The 16,741-nt window shown below is 61.8% G+C and overlaps 1 protein-coding gene across 1 annotated transcript in view; it reads left to right on the plus strand.

Annotated features, from left to right (window-relative positions):
• LOC311167741 (uncharacterized protein C6orf118) overlaps nucleotides 1-16,266 on the plus strand; it is a gene marked incomplete at both ends in the record, with an annotated part of 20,513 nt that extends 4,247 nt beyond the window's left edge. The window contains 9 exons of the mRNA XM_084228790.1: nucleotides 1,297-1,348; nucleotides 8,306-8,967; nucleotides 9,792-9,914; nucleotides 10,459-10,518; nucleotides 11,523-11,647; nucleotides 11,974-12,032; nucleotides 13,668-13,846; nucleotides 15,658-15,711; nucleotides 16,201-16,266. Coding sequence (XP_084084916.1) covers nucleotides 1,297-1,348; nucleotides 8,306-8,967; nucleotides 9,792-9,914; nucleotides 10,459-10,518; nucleotides 11,523-11,647; nucleotides 11,974-12,032; nucleotides 13,668-13,846; nucleotides 15,658-15,711; nucleotides 16,201-16,266 — 1,380 coding nt within the window. The remainder of the gene's footprint in view (nucleotides 1-1,296; nucleotides 1,349-8,305; nucleotides 8,968-9,791; nucleotides 9,915-10,458; nucleotides 10,519-11,522; nucleotides 11,648-11,973; nucleotides 12,033-13,667; nucleotides 13,847-15,657; nucleotides 15,712-16,200) is intronic.
• Between the last annotated feature and the right edge of the window lie 475 nt (nucleotides 16,267-16,741).

Below are 16,741 nucleotides of genomic sequence, written 5' to 3' on the forward strand. Positions count from 1 at the left end.
TCACACTCCCCAAGCCGGATCCACTCCTGTGCCAAGGGGCAGTGTGGGGCAGCAGGGGGACCCCAGCCCTGCCGGCCCAGCCGCCTGCTGTCCCCACCGAGACCAGGGAGAAGGGAACCCCCCTTGCTGGTCTGTGGAGGGGGCAGGAACCCTGCCTCCCCCCGTGTGGAGGGCAGGCCGGGTTCTACCATCTCTAAAAACCATCCGTTGTTTCACTGAATCGCAGCTCAGCAGAGGCCCGGGGTGTCAGCTCCAGCAACTGGGGGGCTGGGTGCCCGGGCTGCATTTGGTGCTGACCAGCAGCCAGCCACGTGGGAGGCCAGCGCGGCCGTGTCCTGCCCAGACACTGTGGCTGGACGGGGAGAGCCAGCGCTCTGCTTGTCTTTCCCCGGGTTAAATTCCAGTGCTCCTAATTCTGGGGATCCCAAGCCTGCTGGGGTCGTGGTAACCCCACCGCTTCCCAGGCCCCCGTGGAGAGTATCTGACCAACACCCACCACAAGCTGAGTCCTTGCGGGCCCTGCCTCGTGTGGCCAGGGCCGTGCCTTCCCGGGGAGCCGGGGAGCCCTGGGAAGGTGACCCCACTCCTGGAAGGCCTTGTGTGGCTGGGTCTGTGCCTTCCCGGGGAGCTGGGGAGCCCCGGGAAGGTGACCCCACTCCTGGAAGGCCCCGTCCTGGCGGCTGTGCCTTCCCGCAGCCCTGGGGAGCCTGGGGCTGCCCGGGCCTCCCTCCCGAGAGTGGGGTCACCAGCCCCCCGACAGCTCCTCCCCGGCCGGAAGAAATTTAAGCAGAATCCGGTTTTCAAAGACAGGAGCCCTGGGGCAGGGGCTGGCCTGTGGACAGGGGGCGTCTAGCAGTGACCAGAGGGCGGAGTCGGGGGGCCACGCCCTCCCTCCGGCCGGGCCGCTCCCCTGAACTCCCGACCCGCACACCCCGGCGGCGGGGGACGCTGGCCTTGGCGCCGGCAGTCCTGGGGCGGGAGGGGCCGCTGGCCGGGGCTGAGCGGCTGCTGGGCTCGGGTGGGGGGCGCGGGCCGTCCCCGCAGTGACCCGTCCCCCCCCCCCGCGCTGGCGCCCGCCCCGCCCCTCCCGGGCAGAGGCCGCCAGGTCAGCGCGCCCTGGAGAGGAGCAGGGGTCGGGCTGCTCGGATGGCGCAGAGCGCAGCCGGCCTCCCACCCCGACAGAGCCGCGCCCCAGGGACCGGGAGGGGCGGGGAGGGGCGGGGAGGGGCGGGACTGGGGCAGGGCCAGGCTGGGGGGGGGGGCCTTGGAATGTGTGCGGCTCCCCGGCAACCGCAGCTCCGCAGCCAGAGGGAGGCCATGGCGGAGCAGGAGCCGCGGGAGGCGCGGGGTGAGTGGGGTGAGTGGGGTGAGTGGGGGGTGAGTGGGGGTGAGTGGGGGTGAGTGGGGTGAGTGGGGGTGAGTGGGGTGAGTGGGGGTGAGTGGGGGTGAGTGGGGTGAGTGGGGGTGAGTGGGGTGAGTGGGGGTGAGTGGGGGTGAGTGGGGTGAGTGGGGGGTGAGTGGGGTGAGTGGGGGTGAGTGGGGTGAGTGGGGGTGAGTGGGGTGAGTGGGGGTGAGTGGGGTGAGTGGGGGGTGAGTAGGGGTGAGTGGGGTGAGTGGGGGTGAGTGGGGGTGAGTGGGGGTGAGTGGGGTGAGTGGGGGTGAGTGGGGGGTGAGTGGAGGGGTGAGTGGGGGGTGAGTGGGGGTGAGTGGGGTGAGTGGGGGGGTGAGTGGGGGTGAGTGGGGGTGAGTGGGGGTGAGTGGGGTGAGTGGGGGGTGAGTGGGGGTGAGTGGGGGTGAGTGGGGGGTGAGTGGGGGGTGAGTGGGGTGAGTGGGGGGGTGAGTGGGGTGAGTGGGGGTGAGTGGGGGGTGAGTGGAGGGGTGAGTGGGGTGAGTGGGGTGAGTGGGGGTGAGTGGGGTGAGTGGGGGGTGAGTGGGGGGTGAGTGGGGGTGAGTGGGGGTGAGTGGGGTGAGTGGGGGGTGAGTGGGGGTGAGTGGGGGGTGAGTGGGGGGTGAGTGGGGGGTGAGTGGGGTGAGTGGGGGTGAGTGGGGTGAGTGGGGTGAGTGGGGGGTGAGTGGAGGGGTGAGTGGGGGGTGAGTGGGGGTGAGTGGGGTGAGTGGGGGGTGAGTGGGGGTGAGTGGGGGTGAGTGGGGTGAGTGGGGGTGAGTGGGGTGAGTGGGGGTGAGTGGGGGTGAGTGGGGTGAGTGGGGGGTGAGTGGGGGGGTGAGTGGGGGTGAGTGGGGGGTGAGTGAGGTGAGTGGGGGTGAGTGGGGGGTGAGTGGGGGTGAGTGGGGTGAGTGGGGGTGAGTGGGGGTGAGTGGGGGGTGAGTGGGGTGAGTGGGGGTGAGTGGGGGTGAGTGGGGTGAGTGGGTGGGGTGAGTGGGGGGTGAGTGGGGGGTGAGTGGGGGGTGAGTGGGGTGGTGGGGTGAGTGGGGGGTGAGTGGGGGTGAGTGGGGGTGAGTGGGGGTGAGTGGGGGGTGAGTGGGGGGTGAGTGGGGTGAGTGGGGTGAGTGGGGGTGAGTGGGGTGAGTGGGGTGAGTGGGGGGTGAGTGGGGGGTGAGTGGAGGGGTGAGTGGGGGGGTGAGTGGGGGGTGTGGTGGGGGGGTGAGTGGGGGGTGAGTGGGGGGTGAGTGGGGGGTGGGGGTGAGTGGGGGGGTGAGTGGGGGTGAGTGGGGGTGAGTGGAGGGGTGAGTGGGGGGTGAGTGGGGTGAGTGGGGGGTGAGTGGAGGGGTGAGTGGGGGTGAGTGGGGGGTGAGTGGGGGGGTGAGTGGGGGGTGAGTGGGGGTGAGTGGGGGGTGAGTGGGGGTGAGTGGGGTGAGTGGAGGGGTGAGTGGGGGGTGAGTGGGGGTGTGTGGGGGTGAGTGGGGGTGAGTGGGGGGTGAGTGGGGGGGTGGTGGGGGGTGAGTGGGGGTGGTGGTGGGGTGAGTGGGGTGAGTGGGGTGAGTGGGGGTGAGTGGGGTGAGTGGAGGGGTGAGTGGGGGGTGAGTGGAGGGGTGAGTGGGGGGTGAGTGGAGGGGTGAGTGGGGGGTGAGTGGGGGGGTGAGTGGGGTGAGTGGAGGGGGTGAGTGGGGGGTGAGTGGGGGTGAGTGGGGGTGAGTGGGGTGAGTGGGGGGTGAGTGGGGGTGAGTGGGGGTGAGTGGGGTGAGTGGGGGGTGAGTGGGGGGTGAGTGGGGTGAGTGGGGGTGAGTGGGGGTGAGTGGGGTGAGTGGGGGGTGAGTGGAGGGGTGAGTGGGGGGTGAGTGGGGGTGAGTGGGGGTGAGTGGGGGGTGAGTGGGGGGTGAGTGGGGGGTGAGTGGGGGTGAGTGGGGTGAGTGGGGTGAGTGGGGGTGAGTGGGGTGAGTGGGGGGTGAGTGGAGGGGGTGAGTGGAGGGGTGAGTGGGGGGTGAGTGGGGTGAGTGGGGGGTGAGTGGGGGTGAGTGGGGGTGAGTGGGGGTGAGTGGGGTGAGTGGGGGGTGAGTGGAGGGGTGAGTGGGGGGTGAGTGGGGGTGAGTGGGGGTGAGTGGGGGGTGAGTGGGGGGTGAGTGGGGGGTGAGTGGGGGTGAGTGGGGGGTGAGTGGAGGGGTGAGTGGGGGGTGAGTGGGGTGAGTGGGGGGTGAGTGGAGGGGTGAGTGGAGGGGTGAGTGGGGGTGAGTGGGGGGTGAGGGGGCCGAGCGCTGCGCGGGGCCGGGCACCTCCGAGGCGGGTGGCGAGCGTGACTTGCTGCTGGCTGCAAACCCGCGGGTCAGCAGGGCTGGGGGGTTGGGGGCACGCTGCCTCGGGAGCCTGTGCAATAGCAACGTGCAAAGCAGAGCATGTACCGGCGTGCGTGCGTGTGTGTGTGTGTGTGTGTGTCTGCGAGGAGGGGTGGGGGGTTTCTAGGACAGCTCAGTTCTTTATAAAGGACACCCCTCAGGGCATGGAGGGCTGCCCCCTGCGCCCCTGCCACACCCCCAGAGCACAGAGCCTCCCCCACCCTCTCTGTTGGTGTCACATCTCTGGGGGGGGGGTTTGCTCTTCGCCTCTGTGGACTGGAGGCCACACGTCCCCTAGGGCCCAGCTCCCCAGGCCCCCAAGAGTCCAGGGAGGGGCAACCTGTGGATGGAGCACAGGCTGGAGCACGGGGTGTTTCAGAGAAGATGCTGCTACCGCGAGGGCACTGAGGACCACCCCGAGCATCTGGGCAGCAGGCAGAGGTGTCCCTGCAGCCCCGCCTGCTGATCGAGTCCCCGGCCACCCTCTGTCCCTCTGCGTGCTCCTCTGTAAGGGACAGCACTGGCCCCTCTGGCCAACGAGGACGGGCAAGTCTGTGCGTGTGAAGCCCTCAGAGCACTCTAGACCCGACTGGGAAGGAAGTGCTGCCCAGCAGTGGCCGTGTGACCGCGGTCCCTTCCCCGAGACACAAGCGCCCCGGACCCCCAGAGAAGGGGGCGCCTGGTCACCTTCCCACTCAGACCTGTGCTTCAAAGGCGCCAGCGCGACGCCCACTGGGAATCTGCCTCAGGGGGTGCTGCCTTGTGCAGGCCCCAAGGGGCTGCCCGGTGAGCACAGCCGGGGAGCACCGTCTGCAGGGAGTGCCACGGGGACCCGGGGCTTCCCCCGCAGTGTCAGCGCTTCCTTTCCTGGCCCCTCCGCCAGGACGCCCCGTACCGAATGTGTCCATGAAAACCTCTCCCTGTAAAGAACATGACGGGCAGCCCCGTCTGGGCCTGGCCAGGGGCCTGAATCCCGGGTGAGGCCAGCATCCGCCGTGGGAACTGCCGAGCGCTGCCCCCGCCAGGCGCGCCCCAGCTGCCGAGGCCACCCCCGCCTGCCTGGGCCTGGCCCGGGACAGTTTTGCACACGCTACGTGTGTGTGCAGGTGCCGAGGGGCGTGGAGCTGTGTGCGGGGGTGAGACGGGTGGGGGTCACTGCGAACATCATGTCGCTGACTCCGGGGGCTGCCCTCCCGGGCCCACGCAGCGGCCGCAGCTCACGCGGGGAAGGGGCTGCTGGGAAGAGAAAGTGTCTCGTCCCGGCCTCAGCGGGCGCGTGGTCGGCAGATTATAAAGGAAAAGGACAAACCCGCTGGCGGACCAGCCCCGACCAAGCCGAGCAAAGCCAGAGTCGAGGGTCGGGCCGCAGGCGCCGGGCCCCCCTCCCGCCTTCTCCGAGAGAGGCCGCCCGCGGCCTGCAGCGCTGAGGTCCTGTGCCCTGGCCGGCCGGCAGCCAGAGCCTGCGCTGCTTCTGGAAGCCAGTCTCCGGGCCCTGCGGCGAGACCCCGCCCTGGAACCCACGACCACGTGGAGCCCCCAAACTGCCTGCTGCCACCCCTGCCCCCCACTTGGCCTTGAGAGTCCCTGCGCTAGAGGCTGCGTGATCAGACCCCAGACAACCTGGTCATGAAGGGCATAGCCTTAGCTCAGTCTGCAAAGCCCCTCGTTAGGAAACAGCATGAGGAGGGGGACACCGCGGAGGGGCGTGGACCTGCTGCAGGGGACAGGGTCGGGACTGGTGGGTCCTCCCCGCCCCCCTGGCCGCAGACGGAGCAGCCGCCCGCCCAGCACGCGCCCTCGCACCGACCCCCACGGGCCACAGGACTCCCGGCACCTGCCCCCCGGGTTGATCTTCGCTCCTGTATCTTTGTATTTCTCAATGATTTAAAATTCCTCAAATTCCTTTCATTTCTTTAAAGGATGGAACATCTCTTTCTACATGCACATTCCTCCAAACGCGCGAGACTCCCCCTCTCTCTGTATGTGCACGTCTTGCTCACATGCATTCATTAAACAGACGGTTGTTCCCGGTCTCTCTCTGAGATGCGACTGTGCGGAAGACGGTTCCTTCCCTGCAGGAAACATGGCACAGTGGGAGGAGAGAACACAGGGACGCCGGGGCCCCCCGCGGGCTCAGGACAGGCTGCAGTCCGAGAGGGCCTCCAGAGATGCTCCAGGCGGGCAGAGGGGCGATGCAGCCTGCCAGGGAGGCCACAGGAGCACGAGGCCCAAGTCACTCCATGGGAGCTCTGTGGGAGGCCTCATCCAGGCAGGCTTCTCCCCGAGGGGCTTGAACCTGGGCTGTGAGCTGTGCTCTGTTGTCTAGGCCTGCCACTCCCACACCCCAGGGGAGAGAGAGGAAACAGGTGGCCCTTCTGGAGAGAGAGAGCCATGGATTCTCTGGGAGTCTGTGGTTCTCAGAGGTCCGGTAACACGGGGCGGCAATCTGCAGTCTTTGCTGTTGAAGACCTGTTGCTTCTGCCCTGAAAAGAAGAAGTGCTAGAAAACCACACCCTGTGCTCAAGCAGTTAAAGGCTGACGATACTGGAAATGCTTGGTAATTCACACCGAGTCTCTAGAACCTACCAGTTGCCTTCTTTATGGGTTTGTCTTTAAAAACTGGTTTAGCTCTGGCTTTGGAAACAACCCAAATGCCCAAAGACAGATGCCTGGATCAAGGAGATGGGGTCCATATACACCCTGGAATATTACTCAGCAGTCAAAACAGATAAACTCACGCCATTTGCAGCCACCTGGATGGAGCTAGAAGGGATCATGCTCAGCGAAATAAGGCAGAAAGAAAAAGAAAAATACCGGATGGTCTCACTCAGAGCAGGAATCTAGAAAACCTAAATAAGGGACCAGGAAAATAAATAACTATAAGAGAGTGAAAATCAAAATCAACAAACAGCTATGAACCAGAGACACTCTATGGGGGGTGGGGGCTGGGAGGGGAGGGATTGGGGTCAAAATATGGGGGTTGCAATTGTATGGGGAATATAAAAATAAAATTTATTTTAAAAAATGAAAGGTCTATAGTGATAAAAACAAAACAAAACAAAACAAAACCAACTGGTTTAGCTCTACTTAAAACAAGTTCATTTCCCGGTCACCTTATAAAGAGTCAGTGAGTTTCCCAGTGAATTGTTTCACCTTTTTCTTCAACCCGGTCGAGCAAGTCTCGTCACAAAGGGAAACGTGTTCTGAGCGGGAACCTGGTCTTGCTAAAACATTTGCTGGTGGCTTCAAATCCTTCTTGGAGAGAAATTAAACAAGGTGACACAATCACGCCACAGCCTCCCACTGTCGGCTCCCCCGAGCTGGCTGAAAGCACATGTCAACTTAGACGGCCCATCAGGCGTCATTCTGGGGGTTTCTGTGAGGTTTTTATTTTTTTGATGAAATTAACTTTTGAAAGTTCAGACTTTGAATAAAGTAGACGCTGGCCTGAGTGTGGGGGCCTCGTCTGAGCAGCCGATGACCTTGATAACAACAGCAGTAATGACAACGAAAGGCCAAGCTCCCAGCAGCGAGAGGCAGACTTGGGGCAGGAATGGTGTCTGCCGCCTGCAGCCTCCCCTGGAGCTTTTGGCTTGCCAGGTCGTGTAATCGTGAGTCAATTCCTCACGATAAATCTCTTGCTATAAACAGACACGCCCTACTGGTTCTGTTTCTCTGGAGAAATCTCTCAAACACAGCGAGGCCCAGGGCCTTCTTCAGGTGTGGATGCCCCGGGGGAATGAGGATTATCTGCCTGGAAAGAGGCCGCAGACCTTTCTCTGAAGCACTAAGCCTAGCACGGGGCGTTTCAGACTCAGCCCTGGGAGGGTTTGCGCCTGTGTCTGCGCCCTCAGGAGGGCAGGTGACCCGATGCCGCCTGGGCCAGTACAGGGGCCTAGGTGGCCAGGCCTGAGGCTGGCAGAATTCTGGGGTGTCCCTGGGAGCACACTGGGCTTGGCCGGGAGCCGTGGAGCGGGAGCCGGGGCGAGGGCACCCTCTGGGGCTGTGCTCTGGGGCCCCTGTGAGCTCGAGGTCAGGGGCCCCTGTTGGGCGGCCCGACCTGATCCGCGCCCGGTCACAAGGGGGACCCGAACCTGTGAGGATGCTCGGAGCAGGGCCCAGGGCCGCAGGGGGCCCCTCGGAGCTGAAGGCGGCCCCCCGCTGGCGGCAGAGAGGGCCCCCAGCTAGACCTGCCCGCAGCCCGGGGTCCCGCTGCGTTTCGTCCGGGCCTTGTCCCGAGAGGGGCCGGGCTGGGGAGCGCGTGGCCCTCCGAGGGAGGCGGGTCCTGCCCCCCAGCTGCCCGCGGCTCCCGCGTGCCCCCGTGGGGCCGAGGCCCGCGTCGGGCGTGCGGGGCGGGCACCGCGCGGTCCGCTGGGCAGCGGGCGCGGGCGGCAAGAGCAGGGTCCGCGCGGCGGCTTCTCTCCGAGCCTTTGCCGACGTGCGAGAACCCTCTGGGGTCCGCCCCGCCTCCCCTGCCCGCTCTCGGAGGGCGCCGGCCCTGGGGTCCCGCGCGCTGGCGGGGGTGCGGCCGGCTCTCCGCGAGTCGGGGCGCTGAGCGGGTCTCCCCTCCGCGCAGCGCACCTGCCCTGGAGGCACTGCGAGGCGCCGGGCGTGCACACGCTGTGCAACCTCACGCCGCTGCTGGACAAGCTGCAGAAGGGCCACCGCGACGACGTCCGGCTCTACACCTCCGGGCACCTGAACCCCGACAAGCTCTACAGGCCCCCCGAGACCGTGCTGCAGCACTGGGCCAACGCGCGCCGGCCCCCGGCGGAGGCGGGCCCGCGGGCCGAGGCGCCGAGCGCACGGAGGGTGGCGCGCATGAAGGCGGCGCTGGCCCACTTCACGGTGCGCACGGCCCTGAGCCCCCGCGACGGCCAGGGCGCGCCCCTGTTCCGCTACCTGCACCCCGCGGGGCGCGCTTCGGACGACGACCTGGTCCCGCGGGCGCGGCCCGCGGGGCGCCTCCCGGGGCGGCGGGGCGCGGGGGAGCCGAGCGCGCCCGAGGTGGAGGTCCTCCGGTACCGGAGGCCGCTGTCCAGCCGCCAGTGCGCCGCGGCGCCCCCGGGCCCCGACAGGTTCCAGCGCGTCGACTCCTACCTGGCGGGCGTCACCAGGGCGGACCAGCACCGGCAGCTCCTGCGCTTCCAGAAGGACGTTCTGGCCAAGCAGGACCTGCTGGACAACGACTTCACCGGGCGCAAGGCCGCGCTCGCCCACGAGAAGAAGCTGGAGCGGGTAAGGGGCGGCACGGGGTGGGGGGCGCGCGGGGTGGGGGGCGCGCGGGGTGGGGGGCGCGCGGGGTGGGGGGCGCGGGGTGGGGGCGGCGCGGGTGGGGCGCGCGCAGCGCAGGCCCTGGGCCCACCTGCTCCCAGGTACCTCCTGCGCCTCCCGCGGGCAGGAGGAAGCACCTGTGCCGGGCGCCCCGGGGTGCAGGAGGTGAAGTCAGGGTGACGTGAACCAAGGCTCGAGGGAGCGGTAAGTTGGGGGTGATTTCAGAGCCGGAAGCAGGAGCCGCCGCTGCCCCGGCAGGTGCATAAGCCGTGGCGGACCCAGAAGGATCTGGGAAAGGCTTCATCAGACTGGGGTGGGGGGAGTGTGCGGAGAGTGTGGACAGAGCTGAGGTCACCTGGTGCAGGCGGGTCTGCCCAGGCGTCCCGTGCACAGCGGCGAGCCTGATGGGAACTCCCGGGAGCAGCCAGTCGGGAGTAGAGCTGGGTAGTGGGGTGCAGGGGCGAGAGGACAGCCATGTGCGTGGGGCATGGTCACGCCTCCATGAGGCTCCTTGCTGAGGGGACCGATGGTAAGGGGGGCCTCGGGGCGTTGTGGAGGCTGAGGGGGGCCTGGAACCCGGGGCTTGAGGGAACCAGCAAAGAAGAAGGCAGACGCCAGCCTGGGGGCCAGGCGGGCAGGGGCCGGGCAGGCTGCAGCGGAGGTGCAGGTGGGTCACTAGGCGCTCATGGGGCTGCGCTTCTGCTGGTCCCTGGAGGTCCCCGTCCTGCAGGGCCGGACGTGCTCGGAAAGGAGAGGACGGTCCCAAGTGGGTGCGTGTCCCCCCGCAGAGCCTCCAGAAGCTGTGCGTCTGCGCCCCGCAGGAGCTCGGCCGGCTGTCCGTCTTCTCAGATGTCTTTGAGGACATTTGCAGCAGCTCTCTGATATTCGGGGAGATCTTGAAGGAAATCAAGGTAATGGCATCACACGTGTCCCCCGAATCCGAGGGGTCAGGCTGAGAGCCAGGCCGGGCTTCTGCAGCGTCCTCAGTTCATGCCTGCACCCCCTGCGCGCTGGGACCGGCCTTGGAGTCCCCAGATACTTCCCTCCTTCGGTCTGGGGGTTCACACATAAACTTTCATGACTTGTACGTGCGGAACACGCCTTGCGATCATCGCGCGTCACTGTCTGCTCCTGCGTGGCTGACGAGGCGGCGTTTCCCGTGGGCGACCTGGCGGCTGCGTGGCGGCCCCTGTGCCTGTCTCTGGCGGGTCAGCAGGGCCCAAGCCTCACCCTGGGTGTTTTGTCCCTGTGCTGAGGTCACCAGAGTTAAAGCTCAGTGGCTTCAGAAGGGTGAGCCTCTGTCCATCACCCCACGCGCGGACGTGGCCTACCCCGAGGGAGCCGTCACACCTCTGAGCGGCCGCACAGGCATCCTCGCCGCCACCGATGTGGGCAGAGACCGTCATGCTGCCCCCGGAGCCGTCACGCTGCCCCAGCGCCCTCTCCCCTGTGCAGGACGAATACGAACTCTACATGGCCATCCTCCTGGAGACCTGCCCCACGGAGCAGCATGAGGTAACCGGCCCCGTGTCCTGTCCCCTGGCCCTGGACACCACTGAGCCAAGGCCCCTGTATGGACCCTTAGACAGGAGGGGCCGCCCGTGGCCCTGCCCGCGCCCCGTGGTGGGAGGGGCTTCTGTCCACGGGGCCTGTGGCCACCAAGTCTGGCATATTCCTCCGGAGCCAGTCCCCACCCAGCAGCTGCTCAGAACCCCTCTCCCCTCTGCCCTGCCCACCGGCCTTGGGCCACCTCCCTCCTCTTCCAGACCCTCTCCCCCAGCCCTATGTGGTATGTGTGGGGTGTATGTATTGAGGGGTGTCTTTGTCTCATTGGCACCTCTGAATTGCACGCGCTCCTGCATGCCCACACTGGGTGTCCACCTGGTGGCTGAGCCGTGATGGCGCAGGGCCTGTGCAGGTGTCTGGGTGGGTGAAGATGAGGTCACCTGGGGGGGTCCTCAGCAGAGGCAGGTCACACAGCAGCGTGTACTGTTGCAGCCCAGCCCTGGCCGGAGCAAAGTGGACTGAACTGGTCACGGAGAGGGCCGTGGCCACCGAGTGCCCTCAGTTTCAGATCCTGTGTCATGAACTGGGAAGCACAGGCTCTCAGCTTTGCTCGGGAAAAGCTCCCGGAGGTGGGGGTCAGTTCTAGAAACTCCCGCATCCAGGGCCGGCCCCCAACGCTGTCTTCCTGGGAATTTCCAAATCGCAGAGACTCAGGCTGTGGCTTGAGAGGGAGAAGCAGAGGCCCCCTGGGTGGACGGGAGCCTGGCCCGGGAAGTGCCGCCTTCTGGGGCCTTCCTCTGTGCCTGGCTCAGCTCCGCCGCTTCTCACCCGCCTCACCTGTGAGGTCTCCGGGAAAGCAAAACCTTGACATGCTGAAAACGCCCACGCTGGTCACCGAGACCCCTCTTCACCGGCCTCCCTTGTACCCCCTTTTTACCTGCATTTATACTTTACCTGGGGCCTCTGCGGGCCATGACGCCAGGACGTCCTCACCGCCTCTCCCCGCCCCCCAGGCGTTCCTGGACTTCCTCCAGGGGATGGAGAGGCGCCCCGTGAGGACCCCCGAGGTGCAGCAGGCCCGCGAGCAGCTGCGGCAGCTGGTGACGGCCGTGCAGGCCGCCCTGGCGCGCAACGACGGGTGAGCTGCGCGGCCGCGGCCCAACCACACTGACCGCTCGGAAACCGCGTTTCTGGGCCCTGCGGGTCAGCCCGTGGCCATTAGTCCGGCTCCTGCCCTGACCCCGCCGTGTCTGTGGCCTGGAAGCTTCCTCACTCGGTCCCCAGGGCGCAGACGGACGGGCGTCCCTTCCCTGAGGGCTCATGTGCGGCGGCGTCCACAGACGTCTCCCGTGGTGGCGTCTCCTTCAAGTGACCCGCATTTCTGAGAACGGAGCAGGCCCCCCTCGTCCCCAGAGTAAGAGGCGGAGGGCGACGGCCGTGCTCACGCCCCTCCTCGGTTCTCAGGCTCCGGCGTGAGTTGGAGACGGAGCAGACGCTGCTGGACGCAGCCCGGGCGCAGGCGGGTGAGTGGCGGGCCCTCTGGTCTTGGGGACCCCTGGGGGCTCCACGCCCTCTGCCTTCCTGCGTCAGCGATGGGGGTCCGCAGAGGGCGCCAAGGGTTACTCGTGTGTTTGTTCCAGCAGGCTCTTTCCAGGAAGGTAACGTCCACCCTTCTGACGGGGTTGGCATGAGCCGCGGCTCGGAGCGGCCCTGCGGGCAGGGAGGGCTCAGGGCACTCTCTGTGACCCCACAGCCCGGCTGTGTCCTCGGGCCCTAGTGCCGCCGAGGCTTTCAGAGGGGCACCGAGCTCTGGGGTGGGCTGTGGAGATGTGTCCAGCTCTGGCCAGGGCTGGGGACAAATGCTGGACACCCGGTGGGGACACCGGTGCGGGGGGTGGGCCAGGCCCTCGAGGGCCCCGAGATGCTTGGCGCAGCGAGGAGGCCGAGGGGCCGAGCTGGCCCGGGCAGGTCTGGGCTGGTCCGGGCTGGAAGGGAGGCGGGGGTGGGCTCCTGGCGCTCGCCTGCCCTCAGGCCCCCGACTTTGCTCCTCGCTCCCATGAGTCAGCTGCTGCGGCCATGGCGGGTTTCAAGGCCCAAGACACGCCTGCCATCCTGCCCATGTCCCCTGGCTCACAGGCCAAGCCCGGGGTGCACCTGGCTCTGCCGGCGCTGCTGCTTGAGCCGCCGGCCTAGTTGGGGCAAAAGTCTCGCTCCCCTTGGGCTTTGTCCTGAGGGTGAGACGGTGCCTGTGAGGGGGGCACGCCCTGCCCCACCTTCCCTTCCCCTTCCCTTCTCTGCATTTGCTCGGCCCTGGCAATTCCCATGCCTGGCATCACCCAGGCACACCTGGCAGTCTCCCCCCAGCCCCCAGCCTCCCCCGCCCCTGCACAGCTCATGGTAAGTGCCGGCTCTTCTTACAGTGTTGCCCCTGCACCCCAGCCCGCCTCTGCCAGTGGCCTCTCCTCTGAGCCCAGTCGCCCCCAGTCGCAGCTTCGTTTCCTGTTTCCTGTGTGGTTCTGCCCCCTCCTCCCCTCTGCCACAGGCTCTTTCCTGAGCTGATCTCTCTGGAATGGTTGCAAGGGCTTCCTGGCCATGGCCCTGACCCAGTGGTGCCCTTCCAGTCCATGCTGGGCACCGTGGGCAGTGGCTGTGGTCCCACTGGCTCCCCCAGCCCTCGGGGTGGCTGACGGCTTGTGTTCTCAGGGCTTTGCCCAGCCGCCCACTTCCTTTGTGGCCTCACCTCTCGGTGTCACTCACCTGGCCCTGGTGCCCCCCACCGGGTGCCTCCCCGTCCACTGAATGAGCCACACCGGCCCTGCTGCCCGCACCCCTCCCATGCCCCGCTCACCTCTCCGCCAGGGCCCACCTGCGCACACTTCTCTTGAAAATTCATCCTCCCCACTCTGCCAGGTGCTCCAACAGAGCCCCCGACTGTTGTCATGAGGATGAGTGACAACTACATTCCTTTAGGAACTTAGGGGGACCCCAAGAGAACACCCCATCTTAGAGCAGATGATTTTTATTCATGTGCTTGGGGTATGAGTTACATTATAGCTTATAGTTGTTTATTACTATATACATAATATTGTTATTAATTTTCCTGATGAGGGCTTAGGTATTAAGTGCAGTAATATTTTGCTTTTAAAAAACACTTCCAGAATTATCTGACAATGTAACGGACGAGGAGAGCCTTACTCTTATTCAGAAGGTTGAAAAGAAGAGGTGTGAGATACACAATAAATGGGATGAAATCCAAGCTCTTGAAAGAGAAATTAAAGCAACTTTGATTCATACTGAAGTTTCCAATATCACCGAGAATGCAATTAAAAGCATAGAGGTATACAGTTTTGTTTTTTTTTTTTGTAATGTTTCCATTTTTTCTTTTACGTGAAAAATTTGGCAAATGCATGAAGAAGTTTGGCTTTATTTCCCACACAACTTATTGTAAAGTGTCCTACTCCTATTTGAAATCTTTTGAAACCTGCTAAATATTCTTCCCTAATTATTTTATCAATTATATTTTCTTTTTTATAGTGTCAATTAAATAATTGAATGACTGAAAAAAAAAGAAGTTTGGCTTTATAATACAGTAAAAAAGGAACATACATTTGCTCCCAAAAGATTTTCATTTCAAATCATTTGTAGCCAATAGGTAATTAGAATAATAGACTAATTAGAGATCTGCTAAAACAACAAAAATGAAAACGATACAAATTCTGTAGATCCGCTAATGACCCGGTTGGAGTCTCTCAGGTCATTTGATGTCTCTTAAAATGTGACTGTTTGGTAAATACTTGTCAGGAAGACAATGGCTGCATCGCTCAGGGACTCCCCAGGCTGAGTGGTTCAGGCTGAGTGAGGCTCGCAGAGGTCAGGACACCGCCCGCCCGATAAGGCACAGTCCGGAGGTGGCAGGGCCTGGGCTGCTGGGGTTCAGGCTTCCTCCTCTCTGGGTTCCGACACCCTTATTTTTTTGGTGTCGCATCCTGTGGACGGATTTTCAGGTAGCCGCACAGCTGTGCTGGAGACAGGAATGAGTTACTGTCATTGAAATAGAAGGAATGGAAGATTCCCCACCATAATTCCATATCATTAATTGATATTGCTGTCGTGATTTATCATTTATATTTGGACCCTCAGTTCAAACACTGGAAGGCACAATGAAATTGCATTTGTTGTCCTAGTAAGAAACTGACTCCTGGCTCTGGATTTAAAAGTTGTTTCTAACCAGAAACAAAAACCACGTTGAGGATTTGTGATGGACCAGATTCTCCTGTGAACTTTTAAAAATGCTATTTTATTTACTTCTCAGCAACGCTAAGAAATAGTGGCTGCCATCAATCCTCTCTTTTAGCTAAGGAAACCAAGGCGCATGCGTGTAAGTTACGTGGTTGCGCTCACCGGGGACAAGCAGCAGAATTAGAGTTTAAACTCGGCCTACGTTCTCCGTCCAGCCTCATCGATGTCATTGCTGATCCTTATCAGTCGGTTGCATACCTGGAAGAACCAGTCTTATTTATACACCTTTCCATCAGAATTCTGCTCAGGATTATCTTGGATACTTTCATACGTGGTGCTAACTATTTTGTACCAAAATTTATAGATTCATCTGGGAGGAAACGGAAGTTGTGTGATATTAGCATTCCCATTGAGGGTCATTTTGTTTTTCCCTAATTTACTTTATGCTTTGGCCTTACATACTTTTGTCGTGTTCAGTCTGGTGACTTTGTGGGGCCGGGTACTATCATGAATGCAAACAAAGGATTTTTTTTTTTTTGCTTTGTATCAGCAGCTGCTGGTAAACCTATGATTCCCTAAAACTGTATTTTTTACGTTGTATCCAACCACCTTAACAAATTCATTTATTGGTTCTGAAAAGTGAAGCGCTCTTTTCCCCTGAAATTTCCCTGAAATTCCTTAGTCTCACTGTAGTATCATCCCCATCACCTCTTCCAGGCCAGGAGCTTGCCCCTTACTCCATGTCTTTCCAATCACATTTTGCTTTGTACGTTGCCTTGCCATGGTGTGCTGTTGGGTGGTTTTGAGATTAGACTGTCAACCTTAATACTTTCTGCTCCATGAATGCCCAAGGTATTGACCAAATATTCTTAACCAAACGTATTTCTTTTAAAACCATTTCTCCTTCAGACGGAAACGCTAAAGTTAGAAACAGCAAATAGGATCTTAAGGAAGAACATAAATGTAAGTTTTCGTGCATCAGTTTTTCTGTAGAAATAGTTCATCTAATGCTTGCTGTACCTCTACCAGTGCGCATTATCTTTCTAAGGAATTGCTTTCCGTGGCGCTGGCCCCTCCGGCTGTACGCACAGTGACGTGACACCGGCGGGTGTGATCTAATGTGTTTATGGGGAAAGTCACACATCGCTTGTTAGGGGTTGCATGTGACAAGTGGACTTAGCCATTTTCCCCGAACCTGCCACACCTAACAATCATGACGAGATCCTTTGGTGATAAGGAGTGTAACGAACTGGCTCCTCTAACTAATTGCAGGCCTCCTCCCGAATGCGCACCAACAACCTGCTGCTTACTAGCAGGTCTGCTTTTCTCATACAACTCTGCTTCTGTTACACCTGCCTCTCTTACACGTGGCCTACATCAGCCCAATTCTGGAAGTGGTAACCTGTTTGGGTTCAACTGTTCAGTGACCAAACGAGTTTTCACTGTTGGCAGATCATCGAGACCTACGTGAGGAAGAGCCTGAGGAAGAACAGGATAAGCGAGCAGGACCAGGAGTGAGTGTCCATCTCGGGCAGCCTGATGCCAGCCCTGGGCAGCCTCATGCGCGCCTTGAAACTGTTCACTCAAAACTAGATCAGACGTGTCTCCACACGCGGTGTTAGCTTGAAGGGTACAGGTTCTATCCCTTCCAGTACTTAAGAATTTAGCCCAAGATGTTAGCCCTTGAATATATTAATTAGCAATGTAGAAATTCAGTTTTGTGGAAAAAGCTGTGGAGTTGATGGTGAACTGCTATGGATAGGGACAGGAAAAATGGCTGTGGGTGACTTTTTGTAAGTGGCGTGGGTTTAGTTGTGGGAAATCTTCGCAAATCCCTACATGTGGATTATTCTGAAGATTTTAATTTTAAAGGAAATGGTTGATTTCAATGACCTGTTACATAAATCTAGATTTAACATTGTTAATTTTCTTACAGTTGATATTGTAGCTCACATCTCAGGGTTGTAAGAGCAGGAGCAACAGAAAATGCTTG

The sequence above is a fragment of the Talpa europaea genome (genome assembly GCF_964194135.1).
Source record: "Talpa europaea genome assembly, chromosome: 2".
Classification (NCBI taxonomy): Eukaryota; Metazoa; Chordata; class Mammalia; order Eulipotyphla; family Talpidae; genus Talpa; species Talpa europaea.